The sequence below is a fragment of the Prunus avium genome, chromosome 1, assembly GCF_965620075.1.
Source record: "Prunus avium chromosome 1, drPruAviu1.hap1.1, whole genome shotgun sequence".
Taxonomy (NCBI): domain Eukaryota; kingdom Viridiplantae; phylum Streptophyta; class Magnoliopsida; order Rosales; family Rosaceae; genus Prunus; species Prunus avium.
This window is the reverse complement of record NC_142284.1, coordinates 60,695,217-60,714,898: the sequence shown is the minus strand read 5'-3', so window position 1 is coordinate 60,714,898 and position 19,682 is coordinate 60,695,217. Positions and strand designations below refer to the sequence as shown.

General features: G+C 35.4%; 2 protein-coding genes across 2 annotated transcripts; one reads left to right on the top strand and one right to left on the bottom strand.

The window, feature by feature from the left end:
* The first annotated feature begins 245 nt into the window (after positions 1–245).
* On the top strand, positions 246–5,610 carry LOC110764864 (cysteine desulfurase 1, chloroplastic-like). Its single transcript, XM_021967906.2, has 11 exons — positions 246–405; positions 636–885; positions 1,000–1,133; positions 1,309–1,468; positions 1,762–1,948; positions 3,134–3,279; positions 3,355–3,427; positions 3,534–3,597; positions 3,857–3,956; positions 5,093–5,251; positions 5,345–5,610. Exons 2-11 carry the CDS (start codon positions 673–675, stop codon positions 5,513–5,515), a joined length of 1,407 nt encoding a protein of 468 aa, XP_021823598.1. The 5' UTR covers positions 246–405; positions 636–672; the 3' UTR covers positions 5,516–5,610.
* A 565-nt stretch (positions 5,611–6,175) lies between these two features.
* Positions 6,176–19,574, bottom strand: LOC110764841 (vacuolar protein sorting-associated protein 52 A). Its single transcript, XM_021967883.2, has 21 exons — positions 19,419–19,574; positions 18,978–19,048; positions 18,757–18,851; positions 18,328–18,385; positions 17,462–17,557; positions 16,851–16,952; positions 16,157–16,240; positions 15,607–15,687; positions 14,857–15,000; positions 14,023–14,114; positions 12,801–12,882; positions 10,981–11,163; positions 10,240–10,355; positions 10,080–10,138; positions 9,733–9,833; positions 8,831–8,881; positions 8,396–8,575; positions 8,175–8,309; positions 7,949–8,023; positions 7,136–7,193; positions 6,176–7,049 (listed from the first exon to the last, which is right to left on the bottom strand). Exons 2-21 carry the CDS (start codon positions 19,002–19,004, stop codon positions 6,745–6,747), a joined length of 2,124 nt encoding a protein of 707 aa, XP_021823575.2. The 5' UTR covers positions 19,005–19,048; positions 19,419–19,574; the 3' UTR covers positions 6,176–6,744.
* Between the last annotated feature and the right edge of the window lie 108 nt (positions 19,575–19,682).

Sequence of the window (19,682 nt, the reverse complement as noted above, 5' to 3'; positions counted from 1 at the left end):
TTTAAAAAAAAAAGAAACTATGAGAAAATTGAGTTTTTATTTCTTTATACAAGCTAGAGTCTACAAATTCCACTAAATTAACGTGTAGAGAAAATCCAAGCACAACCGCACATCGTGTTGACTTAAGTGAGGAATGAATACGGAAAATCGTGAACGACCGCACGATGTAACGAACGGTCCAGATGGCTTCGATGTTTTAAGTGGCAAGCGTGCTCAATTTACCCGCTAGAAAAGATATTATACCCGATTGTGATAACGGACGAGACAACCCGTTAGAAATTTCCATTGGATTTTCAATTCTGAGTTTTAGGGGTTTTTGAGACCCAACTGCGTTTTTGGCTTCGGCTGCAACCTCAGAAAAAGCTTCACTTTGGAATTCTTGGTCCTTCCTTCAAGCTCCTTAGTGTAAGGGTCTCAACACTCTGCATTTCTGCTCTTTTGGCTTTGGTTTCTGGGGGTTTTGATAACCTCTCTCTCTCTCTCTCTCTCTCTCTCATTAAGCGCTGTAATTTTTGTGTAAATATTTGACTTAGTATTGGACTCAGAATTGCTCCAACTGCGTTTAATTTAGGCCTTTGGTTTTCAATTTTGATTACCCAGACTTTATCATTAGCTAAAGTTTACGTTTTTGGCAGAACTGAAGGGAGCGTAAGGACCAAAAGAAAAGGGTAAATGATGATGACAATGGAAGGAGTAGCCGTAAAACTTCCATCCTATTCATTCCCAATCATACGAAGCCCTGCCCGCTGCGTTACTCGGAACTTCCGACCCTTTTCCATATCCGCTTCAACTCTTAAAGAAGGCCACCCGGCCGCCCCGTCTGCTCCACCTGCATCCCTTTCCCTCGGTCACTTGACCCGACCCGATTTCCCCATCCTCCATCAGGTCTGTTCGTATATAACTGTATTTATTAAATAAAAAAAATTTGTGTCTGTAATTCTTGGATATTAATTTATTATTTGTTACTTACACGTACTCATGGCCCCATGAACATGGCAGGAAGTAAATGGGTCTAGGCTTGTTTACTTGGACAATGCTGCAACTTCCCAAAAGCCTACTGCTGTGATAAGAGCTTTGCAGAATTACTATGAGTCTTACAATTCAAACGTGCATCGTGGGATTCATTACTTAAGGTACACACTAGAGACTAGAGTAACATTAAAATTCCAAACATAACTAATTCTGTTTGAGTCAATATCAGACTCTGATTCACTTATTAATTGATTCATTGACAAATAATTTGAAGTTAGAGTTAGTTATGCTTTTAGCCTGCCTTTATCTTTTTATTTCCTCTTGTTGTCAACTTAGTGCAAGGGCAACAGAAGAATATGAACTGGCGAGAAAGAAGGTTTCCAACTTTATCAATGCATCAGACTCCCGAGAAATTGTTTTTACTAGGAATGCTACTGAAGCTATCAATCTGGTTGCTTACACATGGGGACTCCAAAATATAAAACCAGATGATGAGGTAGATACAACTTCACTATATTTTTCCATTATGTCTTTCATTTATTCATCAAAATCACTTCATGCCACAACCGTTCATAAAGGAATAAACAATTGCAGTGTTCTTTAAATGGTGGTCATGTTCTTTTGGTGATGGTTTCTCTTATTTCATTATCTGAGTTTAGCATTTAACATCTCCACATACTTCCATGATTTTATGACAACATCATTCTGTTCCGTAGATTGCTCGTGATTGCATCTTAAATGCAACTACTGTTCCTACTCAATAATTTTTATTTTTATTTTTTTTTCCAGATCTTACTTACAGTTGCTGAACATCACAGTGCAATCGTTCCTTGGCAACTTGTAGCTCAAAAGACAGGCGCTGTTTTGAAATTTGTGGAATTAAATGGGGATGAAGTTCCAGATGTGGACAATTTGAAAGATATGCTCTCAAGGAAAACAAAGCTTGTAGTTGTTCATCATGTCTCAAATGTGCTTGGTAAGTTTCTTTGTCTTAAGCCATTTGTATTGTTGAATTTCTTCCCTTATTTTTCCATCAGTGGGTTTTTCTTCCTCTTTACACATTATGTTCACAATTAGTTTGTATTGGTGATTAAAAACTTGTTGCCAATTATTGAGCATGCTGAACTGGAAATAAACCTGCAATGCCAAGTATTATTTAGTGGCATTACCGTTTAACTTATCTTATTAATTGGTGAAGCTATTGTTTGATTACTGAAGCTATTCTGTTTCAATTGATAAAGAAAGGGTTTTCTGCTCGCCACTTTCAATAATTCTCTATTTAGAAAAGCCCCATTCTGGTATTCTAGTGTTATCTATGTATACCGGCAGCTTCACTAGTAAGAATAAGAAGGATATGGTTAAACATAGAGATGTCTGATTTGGGTTATACAATTCTGAATGCAGATAGGTAAGCTTGGTGTTTATTGATGCTGTGACCTAGCTCTCGTCATATTGATATGCTCCAATGTGTGTAAATGTGATAAAAGTATGTTGGTTTGGTTTTTCCATGGGGCACCTTATCTGTATATGCATTGAAAAGTAAAGTTTCTCATGTGGTTAGCAGAATATTCTGCGATTGACTTTTGAATGTTGTCTGGGTTGTGCTTCTCTATTTATGTAATACAATAGGTGTCCATTTATGGATTTTTCGAATTATAGTAAAATAAACATGACAAAAAGTCCTTGATTCTGTGGTTTATATTTCAAACGGATTTTTTCTAGAGCCTATAGCTTATGTTCCACAATCTTTCCCTGAGGAACATAAGCTATGTACTGTAGAAAAAGTATAGATTTGTAGTCCTTTCCTCCCCGTATTTGTATATTCGTTCTTTATCTAGATTTCATTGATGGTAAGCGCTGCAAGTGAATTCTAGGTTTGCCATACTAGATGACTCATGAAACTTTCATGTGCATATGATTCATCTCTGTGCTGCTTTGGTATCAACTTTGCTCAGGCCACCCTTATCTGGTGGAGACTAGTCCCATAGGTCCAGTCAAATGAATATATATATATTTTTAATAATGTTTTCAAATGCATCAAACTGTTACTTGAGTAAATTTCTTTTGTGCTGCTAGTGATTGAATACCGTAGATTTTGTGTCAAAGAAACACATAATAAATAGCATGACCATACTGATGCGTTTATAATATTTTCATGCAGGTTCTGTTCTTCCTATCAAAGATATCGTGCTTTGTGCTCATGATGTTGGTGCAAAAGTTCTTGTAGATGCTTGTCAGAGTGTTCCACATATGGTGGTTGATGTACAGAATCTGAATGCTGACTTTCTTGTTGCTTCTTCTCACAAGGTTAGGATACTGCCTTATGTACTAAAATATAGCCTTATGGGCAAGTATATGAAGTAAAGAATAAACATGCCTCAGATGTGTGGGCCCACAGGCGTTGGATTCTTGTATGGAAAGAGTGATCTCTTGTCTGCCATGCCTCCATTTTTAGGTAATTTCTTATTTATAAGTTGTGTTTTGAAAGTTCATTTCGTTTTGTATATCCATATCTAAGAGGGCAATGACTTGCCTGTATAATGTTTTACCTCTTTTTCTAGGTGGTGGAGAAATGATATCTGATGTATTCCTAGATCATTCCACCTATGCAGAACCTCCATCTAGGTTGGTGAATTCGCCTTGTCTTTTGGTAGATATGTCCTTATCCTGTTTCATTTCCTTGATGGAATTTCAGCTTTTCCTTATCCTGTGTAATTTTTAGCTTTTCGTTGAAGCAGATCACCCTTTATGAGTGTGGTTGGACTTAGCCAGAGCATTTTATTTGTGCTCTTATTTTCTCAGGCTTGATTGGTTTTTCCACATTAATTATACACTACTTATCTGCTGATGTCTTTTTGTAATTGTCCTCCATTAACTGTACTAGGTTTGAGGCTGGAACACCAGCAATTGGGGAAGCAATTGGGTTAGGAGCAGCTATTGATTACTTGTCAGGACTTGGTATGCAAAAGATACATGATTATGAGGTAAGTTGAATTCTTCTGCCTTTTGCATTTGCTATCCTTTATAACTGGTTTAGAACTTTCTGTTGGATGGGCTTTTATTTTGGTTTATTGTAGCAAGTACATAGTCGAAGAGAAAAGCTATAAGAGAGTGGAAAAGATATTTGTATTGCATGACTGATCAGTAGAAGACTTGGCTATTTGTATAGGACACCAATGCATAAATCTGCTCTGTAGGTTAGCCTTGAATTAATCATACAAGAGTTAAGCTAATCATACAATAGGCCTGAAATTAAGCTAATTAAACAATTAAACCTTCGCATAACGGTCTTAATTTTGGCCAAATGGCTATTATCAGCCATTGAAATTAAGGTTTTTCATTTGAGGTCAATATATATTTTTAAAGGAAAGTGGTTTGGAAATGAGGCTTTTCTTGGGAACTGGCTTTGGAGATTCCAGACAGACAAATTCCCTTTGGTATGCTGTAATCAGAAGTAAAGCTTATCTGAGAATGGCTGGGATCCCAAGATTGTGGCTAGAGGTTTGAGTCAATGCCCATGGACAGATATTTTGAAAGGGATTGCTTGGTTTGCACCTTGTCGTTTTGGGGTGGGTAATGGAAATAGTGAGGTTTTGGGAAGAGAGTTGGGCAGGAGAGAAATAGATTTTCGTTCATTGTATTATCCAAATTTCACAACTATTGATTTGCACGAATGTGTGCAAATTCTTCTTTGTTACCTTTTAAGTTGACATTTCGGGCTTTGAACAAATTTGAATGAAAAAGTGAGAGAGTTGTTGCTGTCAAGTTTAGAATCTGCCCTGCTTGTTCATCATAGAGCAGATAGGAGAGTTTGTAGTTTGGAGTCTGCGGGAATGGTTTTAGATTTAAAGGGTGACTAATGATGAGAGTATATCAAGGAATCCCTGCTCTCCTCACTGGTGCATAATGTGTAAGGGAAGGTATAGGTCATGTGTTTCTACATTGCCCAATAGCCTCAAGTTTTTGGTTGAATTTGTTTAGGAGGTTAATGTGAATCGGTTTTCTGGATCGAGAAGTACTTTATCTAAAAAAATTTCTATGCCAAGAATGTGTATGTCTATTTTAAGCCAAGATCACATGTTTATGTAGTCCATACACACTAATCGTTCTATTTTTGCAGATATTTCTTGCTAAATACCTATACGATAGCCTTAGTTCAGTCCCCAATATTCACATTTATGGTCCTGTCCCCTCAAATCATGTCTCCCGTGCTGCTCTTTGTTCTTTCAACATCGACAATATTCACCCTACAGATCTAGCAACTTATCTTGACCAACAGGTATGAAAACAAACAGGGCTTTATTTCCTAACTTTGTGATAGAAGTGATATTTAATAAAATAGCTGATGCATTGCCAACTTATGTAATTCCAGCACGGAGTGGCTATCCGATCTGGTCACCATTGTGCCCAACCCCTTCATCGACATTTAGGAGTCAGTGCAAGCGCCCGTGCGAGTCTTCACTTCTACAACACCGTAGAGGATATTGACGACTTTATCCGGGCCCTCAATGACACAGTCAGCTTCTTTAATTCTTTCAAGTAGAGAGCCTTGCTAGCCTCCTGTAAATTGTACAAACTATTCTACTGACTCCGTAAGCTTATATGAATTGAGCATCATTTGTGCGATTATTTGTTAAAGACTTGAGAACGATTCTTATTGTCTGATTAGAAACATAACACGGTAGTTGCTAGACTGATAGCATATCAAGGTTAAATAACACAGTACTTTACAAAGGTGGCAAGCACCTTGCAAAGATGACTAAGCTTTTGAGGACCTATAATTCTATCTCATATTTGAACCTTCTGGAATCTGAAATAATATATGGGACATGAGAGATGCTGGGTTGCATAAATACCGTCAGACATAACAAACTCAAGTGTATCATGCAATTAACTACTTATAATTTTAAAAGATTAAACATTATTTACCAAATAGGCTTAATTGTGCCTGTGTCCAATATGAGAAAACTTGTAAAATCCTGTTTCATGAAACGGGCGTCTCACGTGGTTCATGTGGACTCACGTGATATACCAGGTATGAGATTGTTTCATGAACTGGAGTAGGCAAGCTTCTCTCATGCAGGAGGCAATTCTTAAGTCCTTTAATTGAACTGTTTTAACCCTTTAGTATTATTTTTTGTATTAGTTTTGACCCGGGAGTTGTAACCAGAGGGGTGTTCGAACGGTTCTACATGAAAAGTACTACACAAAAACAGAAAATTACACCTCCACTGTGCTCTTGTTGAAAAATACAAATAATTCGCATCTACTAATCTAAACCAGAGTTTATTAATCTGGGTACATGTGTGTGTGTGTGTGTGACAATGGGATTTTGGTATCAAAACAAAGATTGAAAGCAATCAAGAATTTCACAACAGGATTGCCAAAAAAGTACATTGACCAATGGAACCTTCCCACTTCTGAGAACTCAAACGCACAACTACTTTCCTCAACCCAAGGGCCAGGGCTGAAGAATGCAAAGCTTGGCATTGAGGGAACAGGCGAGGAGAACTACAAACCATTAGAATCACCATTGCCGCAGAATGAACTACATTTTCCTACTAAGAAAAATTGACTTTCCAAAGAATACTACTTGAACTATATTTTTCTTTGGAGCGAAGGCAGCTGAAGGAATCTTTTTCTTCGGTGTCCTTTCCCGGGCACAACAAGAAGATATTTGATCAGTACATTATGTTTTCCATATTGAATTTCCCCTTCAAATCAACTATATCCAAAATCCAAACCCAGGCAACCCATATGAACCTGAACAACTTAGAAAGTCCTTGAGTATTTCCTAATTTCATACATGATTGAAGATATCGACACTAGATCCTTGTTAAGAGCAGACCCACCAACAATCCTCTTTATGGAATCTGAGAGCCTAGTATAATAAAGCAACAGCTGAGTCAATGCCGCCCTCAAGATCTCCATACCACACAAGAAGTTGCTGAAAGAAGTTATGACATCTTTGTGCATCAGTTCGATTGCAGCTTTCCATCTACTTCCAAAGTCCTTCACAAGCGGCTCAACCTCCGCAACACTTATAGGCTTCTCAGAACTAGCACTTGGATCCTCCGCTGATAAGTAAATTGCAAATAATTACATTAATCTAAATAACTAGAAGAATATAAGATGCCACAGCATTATTTATCAATATACTTACAGGCTCGGGTTTTAACAAACTTGATTAAATCACTAAAATGCTCTAGTAGTAGTTCTTCCTGCAAGGAGAGAGGTAAAAACTTAAAACAAAAGAAGCAAATCAAAGCTAAATATACTGAAAGGGCAGAAACGACAGAAGACCCTATACAACCCAGATTGCATTATTTGTCCTGTTCTCCTTATACTGAGTAGTGTGCTGGTGATAGATCGCAATTTTGGCACTCCTTATTTAGCAAGCTGCACTCCGAATTGAATATTTAACAATTCTTTGTGCACTCACAGGTAGAGGTGCAGGACAAGTGTTAAAATCACTAGCCTAAAACCAAAATCATTTGATTGTCTGCTTAATTTACTAAACCATATATAGTCCATAACTAATTAACTTGTCCCCTTAAAGCATATAGTCAAGGAAAGACTGCTGCAAATCAACAACCCGCCCAGTCCAAGTTATGCCAAAATCAATGACAACTTCTCTGAAAATAATAATTTTCATTACTAAACAAGTCAAGCCAATGGTTGGAAGGAGATGGCATCAGTCTTCCTATCAATGGAAAGAGGACCATCACTAAATAAGCACATTTGACTTTTTAATCAACCTAATTCTTTTAGTTCATATGATTCCATTTATGTTCTTTTTAAAAGCTTATAAAGAATATAAAAGCAGACTGAAAAACAACATCAGAAATTAATTAGGAAAGCATAAAATGTTTAGCTGAAATCCGAACTTCATTTGCAGAATTCCAAGATTAACAAGCACTCTTCAGTTTTCACCAAAACATTTTCTGGAAGACAGGTAGCAGGACCAGGCACTTACAACAAATAATGCTGTGTTGCTTTTGAGAAGTTCCTCAAAGTGCATTTGAATTTTACCACCTTCTGGATCAGCCTCCTATATTCAAATGCCAAAAGAAGCAAAACATACGATTGAGCATGTGCAAGAAATTTAGCCATACCCTTAAATTTCACCTTAGTGCTGATAAAGATCATTAATGTTTTTTTTTTTTTCAATTTTTTCAAAAGAAACAAGAAACTGATTTTACCTTCAATACAGCAATCGTCATATCATAGTTGTTTATCAGAAACACGGTTTGTAGCTTTGGCCTTGGAAATGATTTAGCAAGCTTGATAAGCAAGTCATCAATAGCCATTCTCAGTCGTTCCAAATTTAATTCAAGCTGCACATCATGGAAGGATATTTAAGTCCACGAAGTGATCAAGAATCTTAATGAGCAAAAAGTTTTTCTAAGTTTCTATATCTAACCTGCCCATCTCCATATTCCACATTCAAGTGGATAAGTGAAGCTGTGAATTCAGCATAACGCCTCATGACATAGTGAGGATGAACATCATCTTCCCACAATGTCTTTACATTTGCAGTACGCAAGCTGTTTAAATGCAGGTCAAACACCATCTTAAAACGAGGCCATAGAGCGATATTGACCTGTTCATATTTCAAAATCAGACTGCATTGTATTTTCAAGTGTTTATGGTATAAAAGCCCAAGAAAAACTGCAACAAGCTTTGAATATGATCCATTTTGCTATAACATAAACCAAAAGTACCCTAGATAAAAATCAAAAGTTCCATCAGAATTTATTTCCTTAGTTAAAATTCCAGTCAACAGTTACATATCATCAATTGTCTACGAATACAAGAAAATACATGCAGATAATAAGATAAGCAAACAGACAATCACCTTGTCCAAGTATGAATCCAAGCATGGAATACGCCGCCGAGACATAATAAGCTGCAAAGGATTTTACAAATAAAATATCAGTAATAGATTATCTTCTAGCAAAGGCACCATATGACACAAGTTTACGGTATCATTAGAATGATAACTGTCTAACGCTTGCCGTGCAATATCTACAGCCAAGTGACATGTGCCACACAGTACATGCACAAGAGGACAATATCATGGGTCTATCTTAAGAACTAATAACAATCACATCAGAAAGAAACCAAGAGAAATAGAAGAGAAACTGAAAATCCAAACTACTTATAAAAACTAATAGCAAATCTCAAACTATACAAGCAATGGGCAAGAAGTCCATTTCTATTGTACATATCAAAACAAAAACTGATCAGCCTCATAATTAGACGAGAGAACGATCTAATTGGTAGCTGCCTTCCAATCTAACAAAATGGAAAATAATTTAATGCTCTCAGAAAACTAATTAGATTCAAGTATTCAACTTGATATGAAAGTCATAGTAAATGTTTTCCCCAAAAACAATTGAGTTCTGTCTTTTAGATCTGCTGCAAGAATAAATACATACGAGTCCGCTTCTTAAATGGGATCTCACCCTTGTTGTTCGAACAGCCAGCCTAAAGGCGTGGCAAATATGGCTAAAACAGTTCTGTTACCAGTGGTGTTGAAATAACATTGCACTGACATGATATCGGCATGGTTGACATTAATTTTGGTACCCAAGTGATTCTTTTGAATATGCTTCTAACTTAGATAGAATCATGATTAAAAATAATCACTGCAGAGCAGGATATGCATGTCACACAATATGGAGGTCATGAAACTGTTGACTAGAACATGAGTAAATTGAATACATAAAATACAATCTTAGACGACTGGAATGCTACCTGGTGCTGGTGTATTATGCGAATCATAAGCATCACACCAATAGCATCATAACAATTTGGAAGTATTGAGTTGAAGTGTTCATCAATTACAGAAAATGGGCCTGGCATCAAAAAGCATTCAGGAAGTCATCAAAATGAGCCATTTGTTTTTCTTCAAAACAAAGCACAATGAGAATCTTCAAAAGAGCAAAAGTGACCATCAGAATCTAACAGTCACCAGTAGAATGCCGTAAAAATTTGCTGCAGACCACAGAAATGAACTTTCTGCTCTTTGTATTTCCAATAAGTATGCAATTAGGAATAAGTTAACCATAAGCTAATGGATCATAAAAAAATGTCAGATTTACCAGCAAAAATGTCATAAAATATGGATTCTTCACCAAAGAAATCATCACAGAAATGATACCTGCAGGTACGAGGGGAAAATTGTGAAAACAAGTTTCAGTATGGTCAATCTTTCACTAGAGTCTAGAAAACAATATCAAGGAGCAGAGCAAACTCTATTACTCGGAAGTAGCAGTATCCATAAGCAGCTTGTGCAAGCTCCTGAAGAGGACCTCGTATGGATACTTCATGGAGCTTGCTTCAGCTATATGTGGAATCAATGCAGGTTCCTCAATTTCCTGATAAAAAGAAAATTTTCAAAAATGACATGTTGCAAGATAAATAAACAAGATGCCATTGTGAGAAAACCAACACTAGTTTCCCATTAGTAAAGCATTTTCTATTACATTTATACTAAATCAATGATCTAAAAGTGGTGTTTTAGACAAAGTATAAAAATCCTTATGGAAACGTTTTCTTTACATTTAGACAGTTGATTTTAGAAAGGAAACCCTCCGAAATGATATAACAACCAGAACCAGAAAAAAAATTACTATCAAATTCCAAGCAGTCAAAAGCTATAAAAGATATGCTCATTCGAAGCTCCCAACAAATTCCTATCTCAAAGACATTCAATATCAAAAGTACCCCAAGGCCCAAACAATTTAAAGATGATATCCTCAATTTCATTATGACAACAGATTTCAACACAGCAGAGCACCTCTTTTGCTTCCCTCCCACCTTGCACTTCTTTTTTTCAACATAGCAGGCTGTTCTAATATCTAATGTTTCATCAAAAAGTGAGTAGTAGCAAAATTCTTCCAAAACGTTCAGCATTATAAATTACAATGCCATTATGGTTGGAGATAGTTTTATCACGGGCACCAATAAAAATTTGATTAACAGATAAGCTGCAGAGACAACCTTTAAAATTTTTCTCCTCTCTCCAAGGGCAAAGACAGCAGACCGGTTCTTCAGTGGTTCCCTTCCTCTTGAAAAGAGACTAGTGTTTCTTGTCTCAACACCAATTAAATCACTAGATGTTGCAATATCCAACTGTAGTTTCTCAAGTGCCTGAATATAAGCGCGGAAATGTGCACTTAGGACCTGCAAAAACATATAACTTAACTTCAATATACTATATGGTTTATCCCTTTTTTTTTGTACTTTTTTTATCAATGAGGGAAGGGGCATTCGAACCTTGGGACCTCTTCCTTTGGGAAGACAAGTTCCAATGGACTATATGAATTACCCTCATTTTAACAAAAATATGCCTAGATAAATTATCCTACTCCTCTATGCAGGCTAAAATAATTGTTAAAAATGAGGTATTTAGGCAACTTTCATGGTGTTTTCAACCAGCTTGTTTATCAACCTTAGAATGATACAGGAAGGGCCAATTCTGTATCTTAACTAACAGTGGGAAACGACCTTAAACAGTTTTTAAAAGGTAATGTATATGCAATCAGAAGCAGAACAAAACAAAATATCAGGTTTGAAGTCAGCAAAGGCACTAAGGAACTACTTTGAAGTATCAACAGTGCATTATCTCCATGTCAAAGCCAGATGTTCTAACATTATATATATCAACTAAGGATGTAGTTTGTGTTCGCTATTCAGGAGAGATCTACAAGAGAGTTTGTTCTCTAATAAGTTCTCTCACAATTAATTGGATGCAGATTCCATCAGTCAACATCCAAACAAACAAATCTGTCTTCTTGCTAGGAGGTGCAAAAACAATAAGTTCACAGTAAACGGATCTTTAGTTGGAGGCATGCATGATTCAGTTGCATATTCTTTCTAAATTTCACATATGGTTAATTTAATATAGCTAATATTATCCTCTCATTTAGTGGGAGGCTAAAATCCAACATTCAAGGTTACAAAGTTTTTATTTTGTACTTGGTTAATTATATGCAAAACCAAAAAAGATGAGAAATCCTGAGAATATTTTGTTTTCTTATCACTCTTTAGTATTTTTCATATCCTTGTTGAGTGTACACTTTTTTGTAATTTCCAAGGGCCATACTAACGCTTTCTTGGTTAGTCTCTAGCTTTCTGCACATAGTCTTGCTTTTGAGTATTTTGCCCTGGTTACCTAGTTTTAGTCACTTAACCCTACTTTTACCTAACACATACTTCCCTTCATTCTCCCACACCTTCCTTTGGATCGCATATCATGGTACTGAGTTTCACAGGGCTGCTAAGTGTCAAGTGATATTATCTATCAAACTCTAACCAGAATGAGTTTCACATCCCATGTAAGTAGTTTATTGGAATTTTTGTCCAATGAATTCTAGAAGGAAAGGCAATGAGTAATTTAAATGTTGGATGAAGCAATGAGAAAGGTCTTTTGATATTTCTTGGCTTCCACTTTTAAAAAGAAAATTTTAAGGTCTATAAAGCTTGTAACCAGTACCCAAACAAAAATAAATAAAAAGTGAATAAAGCTTTTTTGATGAAGCAAGATAGAACCTGCAAGTAAAAGGCTCTAAAGCTTGTAACCAGTGCCCATCCTAGCACTAGGGCTTTTCTATTAACAAAGTATTATAAATTAATAAAATACAAAAGTAATTATCACCTAATCCATAAATGAGCTAAATCCGAACAGAAGAAAACAGAGAGCATTTTACGCTAAATGTAAAAGGAGCATGTGACGCTGCCTATTTATATATGATAATAGCAATATTCCAGTTCTTCTATATCATAATTCAAAGATAGGTCATCAGTTTTACAGTGTTGACCTTGTTCATTGTGTCAATGTATGCTCCACGAACCTCAATATATACCTCCTTGCCATGTTCCCTCAGGAAGGATACAACATACCTACATTGCCACAATGGAATCAATTAAATAAATAAATAAAAGAACCAAACACAAAAACACAAAAATACAAAACCACAGCAGTAAGCATGGGTGTAACTGCTAGAGTCTGAAAATAATATCTATACACATCTCGTGGGAAAAAAAAAAAAGATGAAGAGAAGTGCGTCTAATAGATGGCATAAATTACGATACATGACTGAATGCTATATTTATGTAAGAAACAATGTGATCATTGAGCTTTTTCTCTTAACAGCTCAAGGATGGCTACAGTCTACAATCATTTAGCACTACACATGATCCAGGAAGACGGGTGCACATAAAAGTGACACTTCAAATGTATGATTCAATTTCTCCTACTCTCAAACACATAAGACAATCAAACAGTTTCAGAGATGCATGGTCAATTTTCTCAAACCATAAAACTCATAAGTTAATCAGATTGTTTCCAGAAACACCTTTTTCTTGCCAAATAACATCATTTTTTATACAAACAATAATCTACTTTAATCTAATCTAAACTACAAGAAGGGGGATTCCAACTTGGCTAAGCCCATGTCTGCGCCGAATAACATAGTTGTGGATAAAAGAAAATAATAAGCAACACAACTTTTTCCCAAGCAAATCCTCTAATAGCCTGTCTAAATAGACTTCAAATCCTGAATTGTTGCTGCTACCCTGAATTTCTGCAACAGGGCTATATTGGCTCAGAGATCTGATTCCAACTTGAATTTGACTCATTTAAGTTTCAACTACCACACAAAGCAGATCCATCCCATTAATTGGATGGAAATCAAGATCAGTTGTATTCCATCTGATCAAGATGGAGATCCAATTCTAAGTTCTAATCATCACAAACTTATATTTTTTTAGTAAACAAAAAATGAATACATTTCAAATTATGTATATAGTTCTGAACCTGTGCTAGGTTAGACCGCAAGCAACTTCCTAGTCAGATGTGAAACATAAGACATACACACTCCAGTGGACCACTTTTAAATTAATCTCGCATACACTCCAATTATTGACGCACAGCTAAGGTAATGGATGAAATTGTATGGAACCTAAAATGTGGACTATGCATATTATGATATTAATGAAAACCATTTACAGAAAATTGAGAATGCTATTCAGACTACTCACTTGTACTTCAAAAGAACATTCTGTTGAAGGATCTGGATATTTGTTTTTGGTTTTCTCAATGCATAAAGCTTCTGAACAACAAAGTCAAACACCTGCAAAAAGATATATACAGACAGAAGTACTTTATTAAATATTCAATGGTTCAAAGCTAGTTCTAACCAAAAAAAGACGGGAGTTTTAAGACTTCGCTATTTATTAAAATCACATAAGAAATCAACATTATTCAAGGCACTGTTACTTAAGACAATACCAACAAGATGAGTATCTTCTCTTTTAAAAGCACAATAGTCAGTATCTGCTGTATGTTATCAGTATGTGTCTGGACTGGACAAACCCACGAACTAAGCAGATACATTTTCAGCATACAGTCTGTCAGTACCATGACAGTAATTTTGTTATTTTCCTCTGTCCAGATGTTAACAGTTAATAACTAAGTGACAAGCAATGACTTGTATACATCCTATATTTCTATGAATATCCTGGAATGCACTATGGGTTAAACTTAAAAACCTTGAAACAAAACCTAGTGGCCCTGAGACTACGAAATCCCTCCATTAAAATAGTTACAAGTTAGTAGACAAGTTAGTAGACAAACTACTTATTTACAGATTCCTGTCCATATATAAGTGGCAAACTCACATGTGCAAATGTTTAACTGGCTAGGATTACCTTTTTTTGTCCCAGAACCACCAGATTTTACTCCTATATAGCATATGTTAAAAGGCATTTACTGCACTGCTTGCATAGATAAGGTATGATGTACGATATGAAAACATGCAACAAGCAATTAGGTGATCAACATCATAAAGTTTAAGTGGCAACTTTAATAACAACCTTGGAAACTGCTTTCTGTCGAAGTTTTTCAAGCTCGGGCTGAACATCTTTTAGAGCTTTTGAAGTTTTAACCATAAGATCCACTTCTACGAACTTGAGCTTCTTACTAAGAATCTCTAAAGTTCTCATATATTCATCATTCACCTGGATAACAATTACACATTGAACATGTTAACAACAATGGGAGAATGAGAAAACAAAATATAATATTAAATTCAATAAGCCAACTAGAGAGCAACATATTACTGGCCATTAAGTTTCACTTAAGAACATATGATACAGCTGAGATTCTGATAAAACATTCTTATCTAAAAAATTATAACGGAACTTCTTATCAAATGCAAAAAGAAACAACCAAACTTAACCATGGAAAAAAGAGGAAATACAACAAAAGAAATTATACGTAATTAACATTGTAACAACTTAAATATATTTTTTCTAGTCAAGCCAGTATAATGAATTAAAAAGTGAACTAGTAAGGCATCTTCTTCTTCTTTTTTCTGAAAACAAGGGTTTCAACTTCATCCAACAAGAAACAACTCATCTTGCAAAATCAGAACATTATAAAAAATGAATTCAATTTGGGTTGATTCATGTAACTAGTACTGTGCACTGGTTCTAAGTCCAAATTTATAGTACCAACATCAACAACATTGCTAAAGTGATGGTTAATGATGGGAGGGAAAAAAAATTACAAATCACATATACAAGGAGAAATGAAGAACTAAAAAGAAAAGGATAAAGATATACCTCGCCATCGACAATTATGTCTACCATCTTTGGAGGGACTATAATGTCTTCAACAAACTTTGCCAATTTTGACTCTGTCATCTGTTAAATGAACATAAACTGATCATTACAAGTAAAATGGATAAGAATTGTTTTCTATAAAAGAACCAAGAACTTTTATGGATAAGAATCAGAAGAAATATTTTTTAAATGCGTCTTCATATGCATAATGTAATAGAAAGCCAAGGAGCCTAATGGACTTGGAAACTAGATCACATTTCTGTTGTCAAAGTCGTTGCAAATGCTGGAATCAGCAATGATTGACATTGAAACAGATTTCAAAAGCCCTTGGAAATCCTTAATGTTGTTCAATTCACTAAAACCCAAAATGAAATAGTTATAGTTAATTAAGCACGCTGTAATGGCATGCTATATTGTAATAGAAGTGTAAATAACAATAAGGACGAAGATAAGAAAGAGTCGAGTGTGGGATAAAGCAGTAAACCATAGGGAAAAAACAAGGAGTTATCAGGTCATCATACTACATAAGGATGAAGATAACAAATGATACCTTGCGATTCTTCAGCTTCAAACCCATATCCATAGACTTCTCCTGGAGAATTTTGATGTCTGAACTTATTGAACCAATCTCTGCCTGGACAACAATTCTTGAACTATTAATGGCATTTATATTTTATAGATAGGCACAATCTGAAAACGGAACATTCCATTTGAAGTGGGCAAGAAATCCCCTCACAATTCTACAGTTTTGTTGTATCTATTTTAGATAGAGTGTGGTTGCAGGTTTTGTGTATCGTTTAGACGCGTACTCCTTGTTCTCTATTCTTGTACTTTGTTTTAAAATAAATGAAAGCTCTTGTTCAATATAAAAAGAAAGAAAGAAAGAAAAGCCCGATGCAAGAAACTGGAATTAACAAACCAAAGTAAAAGAAACTAGGAAAGAGAATGAATATCATTCGGAAGCATCTATTTGGAGTTTATGTGCTTTTTAGTTGTATCACAGCTGAAATGATACTAGTATTGTTTCTCGAACACAGTTATGGGACCAAATTAAATTTAGAAACCGTAATTTACTTCAAAATAAATACATACTCTATTGATCCAAAAAAAATTGGGAAAATAAATAAGTACAAGTGGTTATGGAGGTATCTGAGGGAAACTAGTTTGTTATGGCATAAGGTGATTAGAAGTAAAAGCACGTAAATTGTGATGATGATGAAACAACGAAGCAAGGACTAATATACCTGAAATCCACTGAGAAGAGTTTCCATCTGTGACAAGATGCTGTCACAATCACGAATTTGATCATGAAGAGAAACTAGATTATCACTTTCTTTAATATAATCCTGCAGTAATGAAGAAGCAAGATCCCTAACCATCAAACTTAAGATTCCCAGAACCCTTGCCATTATCTATATAAAATTAATGCTGGAAACGAGAAGTAATTATTAAACAAGACGTATTGAGAAAGTTATAGATCCTTTTTTCCAATCTCTATCATAAAACAATCAGCTTTACATAGACCACTGGTACAGCATCCAAGAAAATATTCCAGTGTAGAAAAAATAGTACATCTTGAAAGCATAGAACTCGTAACAACTAAAGAGAACAGTTAAATACTGCAATCACAAAGCTCAAGGCAGTACATTTTCAACAGGAAGAATACAAACATTATTTTAAGTTTTGCACAATAAGCACACAAAAACGGCTACTCAAGTAAAAAATAAAAAATCCAAATTATCACAAAATAAAAACTTCAAAAGATGTGCTTTTACAAGTATAGATCTTGGAGACATGAAACGAGGAACTAGAGCACAAGAAAGGTAAAGAGGCTCTCATTGATGAAGAATCTAACCTGAATCGAGTCCAATTCAACTTGCCGTATGTTGTTCTCAACCCCCTTTGTATACTCCCGAAGTTTTGTACCTTTAGACAATATGTTCGCAACTACCTAAAATAGATGATAGATAGTAGAAAGAATATTGTATTTCAGTGATGGCCTCTAGAAGACATATCCAAAACTACACAAATTAGATGATAGATGGGAAAATATTAATGTATTTGAGTAATTCTTTCACAAGTTGGTTAGCAAACTTATAGGCCTAGAATCATCCGCACTTGCCCAATCATTTATTTTTAGAAAGAAAGAAAAAGAAAAAAAGTAAATGTCTCATTGGTTATTGCAATTATCACCCATTTTAAGGAACTCCTGAAACCCAAATCTCACTTCATGACATCCCAGCATTGTCAAAACAAAACCATGGGAAACCCATCGGGCCACAGAGCCTTCTTACTAAGTAGAAAAACAGCCCTCTTCACCTCCTCATCAGAAGAGCTCTCCAATTTGCCTTTCCCTCACTAATCGGACTTCATTCAATAAATAAATAAATAAATCTTGAATAGAAATATTTTATTTCATGATTTATGGAGAATCATGAAATAAAAGTATATCACATTGAATTTGGGTACTGTCATTTAAAAAGGGGGCGAATTCTATATATCAATCTCTATTATGTTTCTCCTTTGTACCATGCAACCAATAATGAATTTTAGCACATTTGACAAGAACAAACTTCTTTCAGGACAAGTATTTTCAAAACCTCAAAGCAAAGAGAAGAACCTTTCTTTCTTAGCACAACAAACAAAAAACCAATCAAAAGAAAAACGACATGACCAAGAATTGAAGTATTAAAGAGCATAGAACTTAAACATACTACTTACATCATCATTTTTACATTCTTCCAGTTCTTGTTGTAGTCCTTCTAACGATATATCATCACTGGGATGAAGAAAAAGTTACACTGGAATCACTTGCCAAGATGATAATTCAGACTAATGCAATGCTAGAAAACTTATTCTATTTTCCATCAACATACTCAGCATACCATGTTGAGTTGCACAAGAATTTGAAGTATGCAATTTATTCGCATCTGCATACCTCTCCTCCTAATATCCATACACAAATTATAGAAATACACAATTGCTGTGCAGGCTTCTTTATCACAGAAAATGAAAACACAGCCCTGCCAATATGCATATTGTGCAGAGAGTACACCACCACATGATTGTCTATGTCATGGTGCATATTTTTCTTCTTCTTTTTTTTCTTTTTTTAATATTATAAAATGTAGAAATGAGAAAGAAACATACCTGCTTGCATCATCCTCAACAGTCAAGTCCCCAACAAACGCACCCAAATCAAAAACCATTTTCTGAGCATCATTATTCTCATCATAAGAGTGACCCTGAAAGCAGCCACCAGAGTATAGAATGATTTAACAAGTACACAACCTGCCAAGTTGTACTTAACACAATACTTAAATTTGGAAGCAGATTCTAGGCTCTTGTTTCATTATATTGACCAAGGTTACCTCTTTATTGGTTGCAACATGAGCCATGTTGATCAACAGTTTCAAGTGGTTGGCAGATCCAGATCCACCACCTACACCGAAAATTCAATGTGATCCTTGGAATCAGTAGAGACACCAAGATTTCAAATTGAACCTACATAATCTTTTTTTTCCCCTAAATTCAACAATATCATCGAAATTTTGGCAGAGTCTTGTTTGTTTCTTTAGGATTTCACAGTTCACAGGTCCATTGGGCACCGAATAAAGATGAAAATTGAAAAATTATCAACGCATTTCACAGCCCATACCCAATGTCAACGAAATCCCCAAATATGACAGCTCTAATTTCAACAAAATCGCCAAATCACAGCCCTGAGTTCAACTTTAAGCAAAACCTCAATCATCAGAACCAAGCCTTTTTTATTAGTTGAATAAAAGACTGGAGCTAGAGGAGAAGAGTACCTGGGAGATTGTGCTAATTGAAAAGGTCCATGGACATTCGCAGGTCGACTCGCAAGCAGCAGGAGAGGATAGGAGAGGAGAGGAGAGAAGAGAAGAGAAGTGTTTTTCAAACGTGGGAGAGAGCGTTTTTGATCCACAGTTTTTTTTTTTTTTTTTGGCTCAGTGATCTGCAGTTCTTCTTTTTTTTTTTTTTTTTTTATACCTTTTTTATTAAAAAGGATGATATTATACAGAAGGGTTAATGACCTAAATGGTCCCCAAACT